The sequence below is a fragment of the Larimichthys crocea genome, chromosome VIII, assembly GCF_000972845.2.
Source record: "Larimichthys crocea isolate SSNF chromosome VIII, L_crocea_2.0, whole genome shotgun sequence".
NCBI classification, from domain to species: Eukaryota; Metazoa; Chordata; class Actinopteri; family Sciaenidae; genus Larimichthys; species Larimichthys crocea.
Genome location: NC_040018.1, coordinates 18,267,968 through 18,288,168, shown reverse-complemented (window position 1 = coordinate 18,288,168; position 20,201 = coordinate 18,267,968). Strand labels below are relative to the sequence as shown.

The 20,201-nt window shown below is 40.7% G+C and overlaps 1 protein-coding gene across 8 annotated transcripts in view; it reads left to right on the top strand.

Moving 5' to 3' along the window:
- The window catches only part of esrrga (estrogen-related receptor gamma a), a 138,312-nt gene that overhangs the window by 93,360 nt on the left and 24,751 nt on the right, over nt 1-20,201 (top strand). For 7 of the 8 annotated variants that reach the window (XM_027281646.1, XM_027281643.1, XM_027281642.1 and 4 more), the window contains 3 exons: nt 381-509; nt 11,354-11,464; nt 14,044-14,226. In XM_027281646.1, coding sequence (XP_027137447.1) covers nt 381-509; nt 11,354-11,464; nt 14,044-14,226 — 423 coding nt within the window. The remainder of the gene's footprint in view (nt 1-380; nt 510-11,353; nt 11,465-14,043; nt 14,227-20,201) is intronic. The other variant, XM_019262433.2, reaches the window with a different exon arrangement.

The following is a 20,201-nucleotide window of genomic DNA, read 5'->3' as shown; positions in this document are numbered from 1 at the left end:
GTGAACTGCAGCTAGTCACGCAACCGCCGCTTGTTCTAGCCATGACACATCCACGTAATGTCCATGCAAAACACACGTACATACAGATACAATGCCTGTTTTTAAACAAAGTTATACCTTAATGAGTTTTCATATTTTCATAATTCAAGTTTTCATATTTATTTTATCGTATACATTTGTGTCTTTCTATAAGTATACTTTTTCGTCTTTCTGTCCATCGATTAACCTGAATTTAAAAAACATTTTATGTTTCTTTTTTTTTTGTGTGCAGCGGGATATGCTGTTGTCTAAGATGTGTGTTATCTGCCCACATTTCTGTTGATGTGTCTATCTAAAATGAAACCTTCCTTTTTTTCTTCCTCCAACATGTCTACATACAGGCAACATTGAGTACAGCTGTCCAGCAACCAACGAGTGCGAGATCACCAAGAGGAGACGCAAGTCGTGCCAGGCCTGCCGCTTCATGAAGTGTCTCACTGTGGGCATGCTGAGGGAGGGTAAGGGAAAAGGTCTCTTCCTTATCTTTCTCTGTTAACTGTGCTACATGTAGCATTTAAATCTGCCTATTAAATATGTTTATATTTATTCAGTTAACAGAGACCAGTGTATAAGATCAGCCACTTCCTGCCACAAGACAGCATTTTACATCATGTGTAACTGCATTCAATTTTGCGAGTGATCTACTGGATTGATTTATGGCATCCGAAAAATTAGGTCAAACCTGGTAATTCTAACAAAAGATTAAATAAACATACAGAGGACCACTATGGGAACGCAAGACCAACGAATGCCATAAATACAGACCAGCCGTCTATTAAAACATGGTGTCACTGTTGTACGGTAAATATGCCAAGATACACAAGTATGACTTGGATTTATTGATGTTGAGCTATGCTACATGTAACACTTTGAAACTGTTAATGCTCCTTTTATATTATAATCAATAATAATTTGTATTTGCATCATCTCTCTCTCTCTCTCTCTCTCTCTGCCTTTTCACCTCCAAAGTCCATCTTACTATTTTCAGTCTTCATTCTTGTGCGTTCACTGCTCTGTTCTTCTTTTATCTGACTCTTCTGTCTTTTTATCTCACCATTACTTAACACTGATGGATGATATGTGACCACTTTTCACTTCCACATACACAGGTTACATACAGTAGTGCATACAAAGATCCAGACCCTGACTACATCCTTTACTTCTACTACTACCTCAATGAGATAAACATAGAAATTACAGTCACTCAGCAGTTGTTTAGTGGTGAAGAAAGGAAAAAAAACAAGAGATATTATCTGCCCCCACACCACTTTGATTAAATACACTCACTCTCTCATTTTCACACTACCTCGTTGCCTCTGCTTTTCTCTCCCTCTTGTCTACCCACCTCTGACCTTTCTACTCCCACTGCACTTCCAACGATGAAAGGAGGGAGAGGAGGCACAAGGGATGAAGAGGAGGACCAAGAGAGAGAGAGGCATAGTGGGAGGGGGTAGGTGGGAGAAAGCTAGGGGCAGGGTGGGAGGAAGGGAGGGAGAAGAGATTGATTTATAGGAGCAGAGGAGAGGGACCAGGGGAGGATGAGAGGCAGGGGGAGGATGGTTGAATGAAGCAGAAAGTGTGTGAGAGAGAAAGGAGAAGAGAGGAGGGTCAAGGTTGTAATTGATGGGAGACCTGGCCTACGCCCCCTTCCTTACAGTGGTCAGGGAGCGTGCCTCTGCCGACGCCTGCCAGCCCTCCCTTCATCCATTCCTGTCTTCATCTCTCCTTCCAATTCTCCCACTCAGTATTATTGTACTGTTTCTGTTGCTTCTCGTATGCCTTTCATTCTCTTCTTCAGTCTCTGTTCTCACCACTGTTGGCACCATGGTGCTCACCCATACCTGCAGCTTTCACCCCCCAAACCTTATTATATGAAACCACAACAGTTTGAACTTAACAGCTGTTGAAAAAAACTAAAACGTGCACGTTTTATTAAGCTGACAAGCTTCACATGCCTCATACTACACATTTTCCACATATTCAACATACATTTTATCTACAAAACAATGACAAAACAGCATTAAATGACAAATTTTCCACAAAAGAATTACACCAGGGCTGTTAAAGATATAGCTTTGCATACCAAGACGATGGCAGTACTTGATTACAAAAAAGACAAAGTCATTGTTTTTCACAACACAGTAAAATTTCAATAATTCTAACATATTTGCGGCTAATAAAAGTCTGGTTATAGTACAAAGGCTAAAATTAGAACAAAACATATCACTAAGATGCCAGGAATTTACTTATATTAATTTTTACCATATTTTTTTACCAAAAATTGTAGCTTGTCCCTGTTGTGGAGAACAAATCACACAAAAAGAAATCCTCAAAGCTTTACATGATGACACACCCTCACACAAAGTTCATAACAATTACTGCCTCCAACAGCCTCAGTTTTACTAATATAAAATGTTCATCTCTCTCTCCACTGTCTTGCTCTCTCATTTTTTGCAGGCACGCACACACACACACACACACACACACACACTTCCAACAAGCTGCTGTCGTAGCGTTTGTTCTCCCAGCTGATCTGACATCGGCAAAACCTATGTCTCATCTCCTGTTTTGTCTCACGTATGTGTGTGTGGCCGCAGACACACACACACGTGTAAGTGCATGTATTATTGGCAGCTCCAACAGTCTCACAGTTCACACAGCTCAGACTGTATCCTCCTATTAGACACAGAAACATCACCTCTGTCGATAAAATTCCAAACAAAGCTGTCATTTACAAGAGAATAAGGTTTTGTGATCATTTCCTTTTAACACCAGAATTTTAAATACATTTTTATCTATATTTTGCTGAGCAGTGAGTAAAGAAGAGCAGTAAAAAATGCTATTGATTTTAACTCCTATGGTTTGTGGTTTGCCCCCAAAACCAATAAGAGAACAGAACTATAGCTGCATTTTCTGCCACTGCTTCTCTGCTCCACGCACATATATCATGCACACACCTAGGCCTACATATATATACATCAACATGACAGACCACAGCCACCCCATTTGTTGTGCTGGGTGTGAATTTAATATATGGGGTCCCGCTTTACATATGAATAAGGGTCATTTGGAGAATTGATACATCAATTTTCTTCTATTATCTCATTTTCACTCTTTGAACTAGAAAATATGTCAAAAAAAGAAGAAAAAGAACCATGAAAGTATAAAAAGGATTGAAATGTATCCTTCACCTTTGCTTTATTATAACATATAATATTATATATTTTTAATGAACTGCATGCATACTGCAGATACACACAAATTCAAACATCCCCTTAAATTATTGTTATTAAGCACATTACAGTGTAGTAGAACCCTTGGAAAGGACTTAGCCCAAACTAACCAACTTGAAACCAAGTGTCTAGTCTAGTGTGGAAGTTTAGCACCAATTAGCAACCATATCAAATAAACAAGATGTTTTACACTGGAATAATAACACCATACATCTTTATAGACTAATGTACAGAATAACATTGTTCTGCTACCTGGTTTTATCACTCTCAACCAACAATACTCTAAACACACAACATTTAAGAGCACTGTGTTTCACACCACCCTTCTGGGTGGAAGCATTGTTGCAGCAGAATTTCATAGATGATAATGGTAAGTGGCTAGATCAGTTAGCATCAGAGCTAACTGTGGTTGTCAGGGGCTAGCTCACGGGAGAAAGGTGAAGATAAAGTGGTAAGGGTGGAGTGTGAGGAGTGTGAGTGTGGTGGAGGACCTAGAAAAGAGTGTTTGTGTGTCTGTTTGTGTGTGTGTGTGTGTGTGTGTGTGTGTGTGTGTGTGTGTAGATGCTGTAGTTTACCCCTCAGGGCAAGATCTGCCTCAAATTAGCTTTGTCGCCCTGGGAGACAGAGAGGGTGAGATGAAGAGCAAGTGAGGCAGCAAGAAAATGTGTGTGTATGTTTGTGTGTGTGAGAGAGAGAGGGAGAGAGAGAGAGAGAGACAGAGAGAGAGAGAGAGGGGAGAATACGAGGCCAGAGGGTCAGTAAACCAGCTCAGAGTGGAGTCTTTTCTTTACATGTTCTGTTAAACACACACCTGATCACGTGAATACACACACACACACACACACACACACACACACACAGTCCTGTCTGCATGGAATATTGGATATTTCTCAAGCTGAAGAGGAGAGAGAGAGACGAGCGGGGGGTAAACTGAAGGAATGAACGAACATGGGGCACCCACCCTCCAATATGTAGCAGCTAATTTCTGGAGCGAGGCAATTAAAAGGCCTGACTGTATTATGAGAACTTCCCCTCTGGCAATGGCTGTCTGTCCATTTTTAATGAGGTCATAATGATGCGTCAGCTGAAGACTGAAAGGTCACAGGGGCGGGGCTTAAATCTGCCTAAAGAATTTGCGGGGGGACAATTACTGCAGGTAAAAGATTTGATGAAAAATAATGGAAAAAAAGAACGTTGAAAGCATTTTTTAACTAATGCTAATGTCAGAAAATACATTTACATGTAATTTTATTTATTTGGCAAATTAAAAAAACGTAAGCGAGCAAAGGTAACACCGTAGCTGTCACAGTTATTCACAACTGGCAAGGCACGACAGAGCTAATGCATTCAATATTGCTTAGAATTGTCATGAACAGAATACAAAACACAGATCAGACATTTGAACATGAAAGGCTTTGGCAGAGGCACACAGTCCAGGAGCCAGCAATATTCAGAATGTGTGTATATTGTGCATATGGTCATTGACAGATTTGATCCCTTACAATGTAACAGCTTTGATGATGGCACGTCTGATGAATCGTGGTTAAACAGACAGAATGTAACGAATCCACAACCAAAGCCTCTGTATCTATATTTCCGTAAACGGCCAGCTGGATTCAGATGGTAGACTACTAGAGAGACAAGTCCACAGACTGCAAATATAAACCTTGGCACACTGCCCCACACACACACACGCACACACACTAACAGCTCGTGCCAACTTTGGCCGTGCTCCCCACGGCCTTTAAGACCTAATGAGTGAGATCGGGTGGAAGGTTTCAGTCTGTGTGAGTGTTGGTGCTCGTGTGTATGTGTGTTTGGTATGTTTGTGTATATACAGCTGGTAGTGTGCATCATCACTCTCTTCATAGCTCAACAGTCCTGACTGCTGCTATCCAATCTCATTGCTGCACACACACACAGACATACACGCCACAGTCAAGATGACTGGCCGACACATGTTCACATGCAAAACACAGACAAGACAAAAATCATTTGTTTCTCGTAAAGGACACATTTCGCAAAAGATGCCGGTAATTAAAACAACAAAAAAGAAGATGGAATGACAAGGTTTGTGGGATGAACACAAGAAGAAGGGAGGAAAGAACAAAAGTATATCGGGGAGAGCGAGTGATGGGAGAGGGACAAGAGGAGAGGACGGGAAAACAGAGGAGGGGAGCGCCAGACAACCAGTGGCGTCTGGTGTTCCCCCATGGGAAACTTGTAGCTAAATCTGGCCCTGTAGCGTCTGTCCTGAGCAAGAGTGTGGGAGTGTTTGTGTGTGTGAGTGGCATCTGGTTGCATCCTAGCTAGAAAGGAGTGATAATGGAAATACTGTGAGAGATCTGCCTAAGTGGTCCACTCTCTTTAACATTTCGTTGTTTGTCTTAAGAAGAGATGAGATGTGGCAGGAAGGATGTTTGGGAATAGCACTGTATTTAACAGAAGACTTAAAACGTAACACATAGCCCTGTAGAGCATAGATTATATAAACACGTAGAGGATGTAGCAACGTCACTGTTGCTTAAAGTTTGGTCGCTTTGGCCAGTGCCATCCTGGTAGTTCTGCCTCCGCCAACTGCCATCTAATCCAAAAATGGGCAAACACGTGAAGTGTGGGTTGCTCAAACAAACCACGTATGATGGCACCCACCTGCCAATCAAAGTGGCTCTAAGGAATATAGATATAAGAGGATATAAGAGGATATAAAAGTCTGTAAAAGGTCACAAAAACACAAAAGTTCTTATTGTCAGATGATTGTACACTGATGAAAAATATATTTATTCATATTGTATTATATTTCTGCCATAATCTAAAAAAAAATCCTTACCTTTAATGGTATTTGATGTCTCACAACAGCAGAACTTTCTGAAACTTGTTACAAATATGATGAATGTGGTGCTAAGTACTAAGAGGAAGTTACAAGAAAATAAAATGTAGTGAGTGAGAAATGTTGGGAAAAAAAGCATGAGTGTATTTCATAAACACAAACTCAAAAGAAGTAAAGGCCAATAATGTGGAAAAGATAGGGACAACACACAGGCTCATGTCCACATTCACACAAACACACACATATTCACACACCAGTGACAGCCACCTGCCCACTGCCTCAGGCAGTGCTGTTCTGATCTGTTCTGGTCTAAACAAACGTCACTGCATGACACTACACACACTTCCCTCTTAACCTCCCCTCCACCCCTCTCTCACGCTCTCTTTATTTCTCTCTTTTTTTTAAGCTCTTGTGTCAATTTTTTTTTAAATCTGAGCATAAAAACCTTTAACGCTGTGAAACCAATTACACCACAAAATAATTTGTATTCTGGTATTACTGTAGCTGAATATGCACATATGTTTCTTTATCTTGCTATTTCTAATTCCTCCTCACATGCAGAAGATTCAGAAGTACACAAATACACACGCACATTAGATTTAAATGGGTCTGTTGTCTTACTCAATCTACTCGGCCATCAGTTCTTAAACCCACATAGGAAAACCTTTTATGTTATTACATCAACACTGGTTTAACACACACACACACACACACTCACAAATACACACACAGAAACATAAGGTGATAACCTGGTCTAACGTGGAAGAGAGACTTCAACCTTGTTACAACTTCAATTACCATAAAACTCCCTCTCTCTTTTCTCTGCCTCTTTAAATGCTCTCTCCCCTCCTGTGCTTTTTTTGTCATCCCTTTCTCTTTGCTGTGATCAACAGAAATCAATCATTTTATTTGTTTTCCCACTCCTGTCTCCACTCTATCCCTCACTCCTGTTCTCGCCCTCTTTCATTCTCTCACTCTCTTATCATATCATTGGCCATCTAAAATCAATCCATTTTATGTCTTTCTCTCCTCTTTCCTCTTTTCTTCTCTCTTCTGCCATTCTCTTCTCCCATACTTGCCGCTTCCCTCTTCAAAAGCACTTAGGTGTCAAAGGCATTTCAGTCGCAATCCCTCAACTGTTCAAACACGCGCACACACACGTGCACGCACATATACACTGACACAGTGTGACGCTATTGCAGTGTAAAATCTATGGTGATGTGATCAGTGCAGATCGTGCTATTGACAGCCGGCAATATTCCCGCGATAGAAATGATTCACCTTCATCACTGTCACTGTGTATGTGTGCGAGTGTGCAGCATCTGACAAAGGTGGTACATGATGTACGCGTGTGAATGAAAACAGGTATATTACTTAACAAGTACTTAACAAGTAAAATAGGTATTAGTAATTATATCGTATCAAACACAGTTTATACATACCATGCTCTATGTAAGGAGAAGCAATTGACTGAGCAGAGGTGTAGTGTTAGTTGACATAATAATTAAAGCATATAATTAAGGCGTGTAACCTCTGTAGACTGTTTTTTTTTCTTTCACGGATCTTTCCTTTTCTCTCATTATTCTGTTCCTATCTCATTTCCTTTTATTATCCCTCATTTCATGCCTCCTTTTCTCGCTCATCTCATTTTTTCTCATTCTCTTTCTTCTTTTGTTTACTATCCCATCCATTACTTAGCCCTCCCTTTCTCCTCTTATTTCACAACCTATGCCCTGCTCTTTTGCCGCTGTTCTCTTTTTCTACATTTTCTTTTATCATAATTTTCCATTAATGCTTTTTATCCTTTTTATTTGAATTTTATTTCTTTTCTCTTGAGTTTTTATTCCATTTCATGCCCATTCTCTCTTCAATTTTCTTTCCACCATTTTTTTATTTTTTCTGATCCTTACATTTCCTCTCCCCTGACCCCTTTCCTTTCCTCTCCCCTCTTCATTCCTTCTCTCCTCTCCTCTCGTGCCCATTCTTTATGATTTGAAGGCTCATTTGTTAAGAGGAGGTAGAGCACTCTCACTCTCCCCTCTAGCCTCCTCCTGTCTCTTTTTTGTGGGCTTTGGAAATATAATTTTCAATTTTTAATTTGATTCATTTAGATTTGATCATTAATCAGTGCTGAGAGAGAGTTAATTTGGTGGAAAATAGATGAGGTAGTTAGAGAGGGCTCTTTATAAAGTATGCTCAGCACAGCGCTGGGTCTTTTAGGTATAAGGAAAAAAAGAAAGAGAAAAACTCTGGATATGAGAGTTTGTGTGTGATGGGGTAAAAATGTGCAAGCAATAGAAAGTAGTATGTGAGAAAGTGTGTGTAGATTGACTATGTTCATTTTTGTCTGAATTGAGAGTAAATAAAAATGTCACTAAGCGGGCTGTCAGCATCTACCTCAGCATCTATCTCAGTGTTGTACTTTCCACTGAAAATCGGGTGAATTGCTTCATGGCCAGTTGCTACTTGCTAGCATTGCAGGTTGATTGCTCCCACTGGCAACATTACAGTCAGTGCTGTTTTCTTCTGTTTTGATACCATGCTGCCTTCTTAAATGAGTGTCCAGGCTGGTGGTGCTACCCTAATATTTGATGGTGCTATGCATGTCTTGTATATTACAGTGACTCAAAGTAGGGACTTAGCAAGAGGTGATTCATAAATACAGACAGAAAACAGAAGTTTTCTTAACTCAACTCAAATTGTTGTTGAATTTATTTTGCATCATTGTTCGAATATGTGTAGCCACATTGCTGACACACACTTAACTATTAATTCAAGCTCTTCCTCAAACTCTTTCTTTGATTTTGTCTTTACTCATTCTTCCCATCCAAACATTAACCCTGTACCTGACAATCCTTCCTCCATCTTCTGCCTTTTCTCTCTCTGATATTTTCTGCCTTTTCTCTGTGTACCTCTCTTCTTCTGACCAGCCACTGACCCAGGTAGTGACTGAGCAAGCTGCTTGTCAGGGCTTACCCAAACACAACATGGGGCTGTGGGTTAGAAGCTCATAGAAATTGTGTGAATGTGTGTGTGTGTGTGTGTGTGTGTGTGTGTATGTGAATGTGTGTGTGTGTGTCTGTGTGTGTGTGTGAGAAAGCAGAAAGTGGGTGTGTGAGTGGGTTTGTACCCCCTGGTGTTAAGAGTTTCTTGACCGTTTGTTGACACTATCCCCCCACCCCCCCACTGTACCTGGACTGTCAGCCCTTCTGTCTACCTGTTCCTGTTTCAAACACACACACACACACACACACACACACAGATGCATGTCATGTTAAGTTCACTGGGCTGACTGCTGCCTGGGCTAGTTACAGGTTTGTAAATGGCTAAATTTCCATAGAAAAAAATAATGATTGCACTCACGTCACTGTGACATGCTTTGAATAAAAACAGCCACTAAAATGTGCACATGAACAAAACACAAATAAAACACATTCACAAACACATTCACTTACAAATGCAGATGAATGCACAAACATCCTCCCTGACATTTTTTCATTTTTTTCTTTTCTGCCAATAGGAAGCCTTTTTGCTAAATCGTTGTCTTGGTCGTGGTCAGCACATTTTTCAGAGGATTTAAATCTCTCTGTGTTAGCAAATCTCTGCCCAGCTTTCTCACTCTTTTTGCCCCCCACCTCCCTCTTTTTTCTCTCTCCGTCTATACATTTACATCACATCAAATCCTTACTGTTTGGTGCTGTCAGAGTTTAAAGCACTACACAGGCATTGTATTGTTCTCCGTTTAAGTTCATAGTAGAGTATTTCAAATTAAAAGTTTATACTAACATAGATACATACAACAGTTACATAGATTGCTCTGCAGTTGCCTCACACTTACCCTGCAACCTTTTAGAAAACCAACCAACTTTACTCCTTTAAAGTTATTTGCAGTTACAGTAGCTTGAAATTAAACACTAAAAACAAGGAGCTGACATTATGTCAGTAATTCCAAGTCCTCCCCTCTCACTTCTACTTCTCAGATCACTCATTCAATCAGTGTGTTCAATACTAGGATAACTTTTTCACCCTTTATCATCCATGATGTTTCTGTAGATGTTGTTCTTCATGTCTGTTGAGCATAAGTGGCTTTTATTGGTTGTGTTAACTTCCCACCTCTCTTGTACTATTACATTATTACAATTACATCACTGTTGTTGCTGCTGCCAGAAATCTGAAATAAATCTCTTTCTGAGTGCCAGTGGAGTTTTTGCTGAGATGGATCAGAATCTGAATCAGGTTTATTACCAAGTAGGTTTGCACAAGGAATTTGCCTTGGTGAATAACAGTAAACTGGGTATGAGAAAAGATAAATAAAGATGAAAGCAAGTGCTGCAAGTCAAGAAGAAATTCACAATAAATAGTACAATATGATTTACAGTTTTGTGTAGGAATGTGGAAAACAATAAGTGATGTCTGATAATATCAAATGAGTACAAAAAGCTGTTTGAAATATAGCAGACCTAAAATGAGAGATGAAAATGAATAGCATTAACATCATTACATTTACTGCACAAAAAGTTTAGATGAATACTAAATTACTTGGAAGACATAAAATGAGTAAGAGAGACACATCATGGACCTCTCTGCAGCCATTCTTCAACAAATAAAAATGAGTTGCATAGTTTTGAAAAATTTGTCAGCCCTTTCATATTCCTCCTCTCTTTTCCTCTCCTCTCTCCTCTCCTTTCCTCCTCCGGGGCACATGACACCTCTGTCTTCCTTATCCATCTTTAAGTGGTAACCACGGTAACATCCAATCCCCTGAGAGATAGGCCTAATTAAATTAGGACTCCTTTGTGTCAATTAATTAACAAGACAGAGAGAGAGAGACAGCAACAGAGACGGGGAAAGAGTAAGTCAGAAAGCCAGAGACAACGTAAGAAAGAGAGAGAGAGAGGGGTGAGGGGGGGGGGCTTTTACTTAAATGGTGTCTCTATAAATTAATCTTCTTGTAGAATAAAAGAGGCAAGTGACTTTAGCAAGCTTGTCTTCTGTCTTCTGCTTGTCTGCAGAAACTGCACAGTTATCACCACTTCATACCCAGACCAAGACTCTTTTTTCATCCCTCCCCCACTTTTCCTTCTTTTCTGTTTTCAGTTTTTTTTCTTCCTCTTCTTATTCTTGTGTACTAGCAGGTTTGTTATTTTTCTTGTCTTCCTGTTAAGGAGTCAAAAAGTCCCTCACTGTTTTCTCTTAAAACCAATTTCCACTCTTGCACGGTGTATTGATACACTTCTGTCATTTCTTACAGGTGTTCGTCTGGACAGGGTTCGCGGTGGGAGACAGAAGTATAAACGCCGGATAGATGCAGACAACAGTCCATATCTGAACCCACAGCTGGCTCTGCCTCCCAAGAAGCCATGTAAGAAAACAAACACAAACTCTGACTGGTAATAGTACATGTAATGGCCATTTTGTATTTGATTTTGAGCAGGGATTCTACAGGAATTTCCATGCACAGCAGCTTTCTCCAAATTGACATATGTGCTACAGTGACAACAGTATCTGACCAGGGAACAATGAAGGACATAGGATGGACAGTACACACACACACAAAGTAAACAGAAAATATTCAAATTGTGGCATATTGCATCACTATGTACACATCACATGTAGGCAGTGTTCATGTAATAGGCAGGAGAGCAGAAGTACAAGGAACTGCCTTTCCATCAGTTTATATCCTAATGGTGACAGTTGGACAGTAAAAACATTTACACACACGCACACACACACATGCACACACATAAATAGACAGAGGGTAGTGAGAAGCCCATCTGTTTGGGACCAAGTTTATTTCCCTGTCTCTACTGCTACCAGTTTGGGGTCATAACATTTTATATGTGTAATATTTCACTATAAAGGTATTCATTTAGCTCCGGCTGGATTGGCTGCGTTTTTTAAAGAATAAAACCATTGCCAAAGCCTGATGATTGAAAAATTAACAAGGGAGCGAGTGAGTCAGAGTGACTCTGAGTCAGGTGGAGACAGAGAGAGAGACTGAACCTAAATCAGAAGGTTTCTCAGAGAGAGAGGGAGAGAGAGGAAGGGAGTGGGGGGAGCTAGCCAGAACCCTAATCCGGATTAAATCCAATCTGGCAACCACATCAAACTAGAGTTAGCTCTTTAGCTAACCGTCTGCTCACACACATAACACACACACATACGCACATGCAGTGCAGATTGAGCAGTGTTTAGCAGCTTGGTCCCCAAAGCCCATTTTGCTTAAAGCTGGAGCATATTCTGCTTTAGGCCAATATGCTGAATGGCTGCACGGCAGCTTATCGGGACTTCTGCACTACTAATCATTGAAATGATGGGATAATATGAACGTGTGTACACCATGCATGTGTTTGTGTACACAGGGGATGTGTGTGTTCCAGCTAACCGAATGTCTTCACTAGCAGACCACCATGGAACCTCTGAAAACAAAACTACACTCGAAAAACAAAAAATATAGGGTTGATATAGACTTCCTAGGTCTCTCTTGTTCTTTTCCTCTCACACACAGTCAATACACACAAAAAATCTTTCTGTCCCTCTGTCTCTCTCTCAGATACACGCACACAGCCTATCTATCTGTAGCCCAATCCCTAGCCTCAGCGTCCCCATTGATTGTGTGAGAACAGAACAATAGCCCTGGGTTTGGAAATGGGCTTCCATTGATTCTAATTAGGGAAACATTAAATAAGATTTACCCACAGATACAGCAGTGTGACTGGGATTGGTTTGGCTCAAACGACCCTGGAGCTGGAGCTAGAGGGAAGAGGATGGAAAGAATATATATATATATCTCTATATATATGTGTGTGTGTGTGTGTGTGTGTGTGTGTGTGTGTGTGTGTGTGTAACAGAATTGGGGGTGGAGAGTGTTAGATCAATACACAACTCATCCCCCAACTCTGTTTCACTCCCTCTTGCTGTTTATCTCTATCTAGCTGTCGCTCTCTCAACTCTTCCTGTCTGTCTTTTACAATCTGTCCACAGCTCTATTTCTACCTGTCTGTCTTCTCACATTTTTTTCTTTGCTTATTTCGCTCTCTCTCTCTTTCACTCTATCCCTCACTCCTCTCTTGCTCTTCTATCCTCTGTTATTATTCCCATGCTTGATTAGTCAGTGGATTAATTTGGAAGCAGGGTATCAGTCTGTTACTAATGGGCCATAGAGATCTCATCACCACATGTCACCATTACCAGCTGAGCTGTTTGGCTTCCAGTATTATCTTTCCCTTCTGTAGGTATCAACGAAGCTTCTTAAAGCTGCGACGCAAAAGACAACGTTTTGGGCAACCTGAATCACCACCAGTAATCTCCTTTAATCACACCTTGAAGCATCTCTTGAACTGGAAACATTCCAATATTTTTTTAATCTTTTGATTGTTGAAAATTCCCCAGGACATGCTCTTCTTCATCCTCTTATGTGATCTTGTTTCTATTGCATTTTGTAATATGGCATAAAAACTGCAAACTAACTGTATTATATACTGTATACAATATTATTATACTGTAAAAGCTGACTTTTCATTTAAAAACTTGACATTTACACTCACATACATTACTTCTGACATTTTAAGTAAATGTGAAGTTTAACAGTTTTAAAGGTTCCCAGTTGTACAAAATCTTGTTTCTGTACAATGCATATACTGTATTTGTACAGTGTATGAAGTATGATGTGTTTAGTGTCTTATATTATGATACTATGGGATATTCTGATATGTATTGTGTGTTGATTTGATTCAACATGTTTCTGTTACCTTCTCCTAGTCTAATGCTCAAGCTACATGGGCAAATGTGTTATCTAACAAGCCATGTTATGAGGAGCTTTGCATATGACCTTTCACATTTTTGCACCGGATTGGTGTGGAACAGCTTGTAGCCTAATACGGCAAATATTCACCATCTCTCTGTCTCTGTGTCTTTCTCCTTGTCTGGTGGTCATGTCAGTTGCCTTTGGCTGCCTTGCAGATAACAAAATCGTCTCTCACCTGCTGGTGGCCGAGCCAGAGAAGATTTACGCCATGCCTGACCCAACAGTACCAGACAGCGACATCAAGGCTCTGACTACGCTGTGTGACCTGGCGGACAGAGAGCTGGTGGTTAACATCGGCTGGGCCAAACATATCCCAGGTAGGGAAAAAAACTGCTGAACCCTGACTTTCACAGTGAACCTAAGCTGACTCCATGTTGTGACACTAAGGCGCACACACACATACGTACATCCTTTTTTTTCAGTTCCAGGGTATAAGAGATTTCATACACACACCCACGCACATATACAGGATAGGCACACATGCTGTGTGAATTGGCAAGGTTAGAATCAGCTGCTCCAGATGCAGTTCAAACAGACTTACATACATACAAGTACACATGGTGTGTAAGGTGTGACCTTTCACCCTAATCCTTGCAACCACTTTGAACTGTTGACTCCGCCAACTGACCAACCAAATGCCCTCATTGGTGTCACACCTTGACCCCCCCCTACACACACACACACACACACACACACACACACACACACACACACACAGGGAAATACTGACCTTTTGAACCAAACAGTCCAATCTCCTTACCTTCGACATGCATGTTTGTGTGTCTGTGGGTCGGTGGGTGTGTGTCTGTAAGTGTGCTTGCAGTTACTGTGCTATAGATATATATATAACAAAGCCTTTTGAAACTACAGTTTTACCCTGCTGGTGAAATATTTACATATGCATTCATATTAAAAGTCATGAGTAAAGCATTTCTTTCACCTGAGGACATTGTATAATGTATAGAATTATTAATTCATATTTTTGTGAATTAATTCCAGAGAATTTTGTGTGATAATTTTATATTATATGGTATTTACAACAACATTATGGACAGTTTTTAAACATAGCACAAATGTTAAGTAAATAAAAGGTTAAAGTAAATAAATGTGATGTCTGTTTTAGCATATACATAGCACATCAGTGTCCCTCGATGAGTTCATCACTAAAACAGAGGAAGCTAATCTAATCTTCTTAAACTAACTCTTTTATTTTAATCTGTTCAAAATTGGTTCTGGAAGATAAAATGAGAAAATTAAAAGAATGGCAAATACACAAATGAGTAAAATTAGTAAAGAAACAAACAAAAGAGAAGAAAAGAGTAACTTTTATAATGATGAATGCTAAAATTAAGAGGAAGAGGAGCGAGATGTATCAGAGGAAGAGATGAAAGCTATGATCTGGTTTTGGTTTTAGAGACAGAGCCTACTGTGACAGCAGTGAGGAGGGAAGAGCAGTGTCTCAGATTAACACAGATTAGCACAAAGATTAGCCATATTGTCATCTGGAAATATGGTCATAGAAGAGAGGAATAGAATTACCCCCTGCTGCCACTGCCCAAACAGTATAGGTGGTTGTAATAGTATACGGGGAAACCCCAGATTAGAGGCATAAATACCACTCAGTCATGCTGCGTAAATCTATAACAGTAAAGTCAATGGCGTTGGATAACAGGGTGTCCAAATGATATATATTATATTTTATCAATATATGTGAAAATAAGGGAGAAAGAGAAAAAAGAGATAGAGAGAGAAAGAGAGTTGGAAAAATATATATTGCTTCTTGTTAGTGTATTGATCTATGTGCTGCTATATGGACAGAAAGTAGACATATATATTGATCCATATACCAAGTATAGCTCATTGAATATTTATTTTTTTCTTTCAAAGCAACATATAGCCTCAATCCAATACTTTCCTCTAATCTGCCTGTCTGCATTTTACTCTTTTAATCCATTTATCTCTTTCCCCTACTCTCTGTCTTTCTCTCCATATGTTCTGGATGCACCTGTACTATATATAACATACATAACTAACACATACAATAATACACTATTACATATACATGATGTATATATTGTTTGTTTTGTTGTTGTTTTTTGCATTGGGCTTGCCAAGTAAATGGACTTAGCCAGGTTATGTGCTGGGCTGAGTGTACGTGTGTGCGCGTGTGTGCGTGCGTGTGTGTGTATGTTCAGCTTTCTGTGTGGAGGGAGCGATGCGCAACGATTGCTTGGCGGAGGAGAGAAGATGGCATGATTAGATGAACGAGAAAGGCAATCCAATGCTCACAGGGAAAGATAGAACTCTTCATCTTCCAAGTGTGTGTGTGTGTGTGTGTGTGTGTGTGTGTGGTGTGAACACTTTATGAAATCCTCATTGTTTACAACACTGAACACTGATCTAATACTCGCTCATACACACACACACACACACACACACACACACACACAAACATACATGTACACACAGAAAGTGATCTACTGTTCACTCAGGGTGGAAAGGATTGTCAGAAAGAAATACGCCTCCTCAACATTCTTTATCAGACACACACACACACACACACACACACACACACAAAAGACCAACCATAAAGAGTCTACAATGACTTAAGTCTTGAATAGAATCGAAAAGAATAGACCTGTTAACCTTTTTGGAGCCGTCTTGTTCCACATCTTGTCAAGTGTGCATGCGTGTGTGTGTGGTGTACATGTGAACACACACACACATACACACGCACACACACACACATGCTCATGCCTTTGCTCGCCATGGTACAGTAATTTTTTTAATCAAATTGATGGAGAGAGACAGAGAAACAAAGAGGGAAAAAAAGACAGAGGTAGAGAGGAGAGGTGAAGCCAATTTATGCTTCATGATATGGCTGCGCAGCGCTGCATACACACATACGCACATACACACACACACAGGCTGCTAACAGTGGTAACAACGTGTCAAGGCGAGCGCCAGGCAGCTAATTTGAAGTCATTAGATGTCTGCCGTACTGGCAACAATTTGTTACGCTCACACACGCACAAACACACACACACAAAAACACATCACATACACACTGAGTTAAGAGCCGTCTGCGGATAGCGAGGGGGCTAAATTGTAAACTAATTTAAACATCACTCAGCGTTAGAGAGGCTGCCTGCAAGACAGGCCCCCGGATAACAAGGCTCGGATACGCGTGCGCGCCTGTGTGTGTGTGTATGTTGCTAGTCATGTTTGACACACCGACTCACCCAACCTTAGAGACTTGTGACAACACACACACATATCTCTTTGATTGGTTCTTTTATTCTAAAGCTGTGTGTGCACGTGTGTGTGTGCACGCTCATTTCCATACTGATATGGCCTATATGCAAACATTTGATATGTCATTAGGAGAGGAAAATGAGGTTTCAGACACAGTGTGTCTCTCTGGTTTCCCACAAGGAATGGGACACTATCACGCATGTGCACCTCACACATGCATGTGTCAAAGAGAGATCAAATGCACGCAAACACATAAACATTTAAGTATAAGCCTTTTTGCTGATTCTAACTGTGGGCAACACACAGACGAGTGGCCCCACACACTCATACATGTTTGCACACTTAGAGTTTCACACTTAGGAAATTTTAGGTATGGAAATATCATAGGAGTTATTCAGAGGCTGTGAAAGGCTTTGGCATCCAATAATATGGATTAGTGAAGAGAATATCTCATTTTAATAGCTCTCAAAGAGAAAACTCCAGTGGCATATTAGGCGGCATGTCATAGTCAAGTGTGTGTGTGTGCGTGTGTGTGTGTGTGTGTCTGTGTGTGTCTGTGTGTGTCTGTGTTGAAGGATGAACGAGGAGCGGGCAGGTGAGAGGAGGAGAACAGCAAATATTTAAACAAGAAGGAATGAGAGAGTGAATTAAAAGAAAGAAAGGCCATTCAAAATGAGACATTTATCTGTCTGCAGAATTAGTCTTTTCATCCTCCTTTCTGTTCTGCTCTCTCTCTCTCTCTCTCTCTCTCTCTCTCTCCCTCTCTCACCATAATAACTAAATGACTACCAGGCAGTCATGCCAGCAGCTCTTATCTAGACTCGTGGACACAAAAGGGAAAGACAGACAGGCGAGCACTTGACTTGACGAAAGAGCAAGGAACGAACAAATGAATGAATCAACGAACGAGAGCCAGAACCTATAACACGGTCTATTTTACCAGAACCAGGGGCCTTGCCATTAGTGTTTTTTACAACCCCTCCCCCATTCTTTCTTTATTCAAGAGAGAAATTGCTCTCAGGCCACCCCCCACTGCCCCTTCACTATTCTCTTCCTTCCCTATCTCCTCTTACTTGCTCTTTCTTTTCTTACAGTCTTCCTTTCGTTCCCCTTTCAATTTTGACACTCAGGATAAGCGGTCTATGTGTCGGCAGTATGATTGAGCTGTAAAAATGGGGGAGGGGGGGTGGTTGAGGCGGGTTGCTGTCGGCCTGTTCATTTAATCCACCTTTATGGAGATATGAGAGAGGAGAACATTTAGTTGTTGGTGGTGATGGGCTAGTAGGTGAGGAGGGATGTCCGATTACTTCAGCATCTTCATGTTTCTTACTATTTTCTCTGCCATTTAGACATTTCTTCTTCTGTGTCATCCTTCCTCTTACTCCTTGGTTGATTTGGGGATGAGCATCGGTGTTGACATACCCCATGGTGATGCTGAAAACATGAATGAGGTTTAGTCTGGATGATTGGTAGCCTCTGCCTCATGTCAATGATGGTGTTTGTTAGCACAGTTCCATAAAGTCTGACATTTGCTGCCACTAAAATTATGTTGCTTCTTCTAGGCTTTTGTCAGGGGCTGAAGATGGTAAACTGAAAGAGTGCTACCACTTAATCCCTGATGTGAACAGTGCACCTGCCCATTCAGTTCGAAGGAGTTTAAAGAGTTTTTCTGAGACTCATTTCCAAATAGCCATCGTTCTCTCAAATTTAGCATCATGAGGATGTACAACACCTTTATTTTACAATGACTTTGTCAATGACTTTGTCATGCTTCCAAAGAGTTGAGTTTCTTTTGAGCCAGCAGAAAACAACAACAAAAACTTACTATTTTATGATTGTTGTTGTTTTGTGATGTTGTTACATATTATTTGATTGCTATACATAATGAGAGTTGTGATTATATTGTGTGGAAAATGACTGGGGGGGATGGAAAGGAGAATGGAAAACCTAAAAGGTTTAAAATAAAACACACAGAGGTAGGTAGAGAGGAAAACTGTAGGAAATGGGAGGAGAATAGAAAGCAGGAAGGTCACATACATTACCTCAGTATAACATAGATACTCCCAAAGAGACTTTAACACAAGACTATTCTGACCCGGTAGCTAAATATCCACCACCTCTTCAACCTTTCTTTTGACCTCTCCTTTTCTCTCTCACTACTTGAGTCTCTTTCTGGCTTTCCCTCTCTCTGACCTGACCTCCCACCCTCTCTCTCCACGGTATCCTTAACCTCTTCATTATCAAGTCAACCTCATCTCTCAACCCCTTTACCCTCCCACGCCTCCTACCCTCCCCTCTAACCTCATCCCCCCAGCCAGCCATTGTCGCCATCTTTCTCATAGGGTCTGTCTGTATGTCTCTACAGATATGGTGGTCAGGGTTTATTGAGTCCAAGTTCAGCTCTTGATTATGACACAGTATGATCCATTGCTCATCACATTCAAATATGTTTTTTTGCCGACATTGGTGCACCCGTCCCTATCTTTACCTCTGCTGTTGTCCCACTGTGCTTTTTCTCTTTAGTCATGTTATAAATGGTTTTCACTCAAAGTCAACCATTCGAGCAGTTAGTCCCTCAGACTGCCAGACAGTCAGTCAGTTAGTTAGCCAATCAGTCAGTCAAGTAACTACACAGCCAGTCAATCAGCCAGAAAGACACCCAGTCAGTCAGCAAATATTGATTAGTAGAAGTGTCCTGCTCCTTTTAGCAAATCAAATGTTGAGTCCTAGCAGCCAAGGGGAACCTCTGCACACACACACACACACAGACACACACACACACACACATACATGCGCACACACACACACATGTATTCACATGGATACACACATCCTTGACTCTGAAAGTGCAGCTCTCTAAATTAACACTGACACACATTATAACACTTCACAATGAGCTCCAAGAGATGCAGAACTGCCTGTCTGCATGCACGTATGTGTATGTGTGTGTGTGTGTGTGTGTGTGTGTGTGTGTGTGTGTGTGTGTGTGTGGTGATAGTGGAATGTAAAAGCCCAGACTGGTGGTGATGTCACTCCG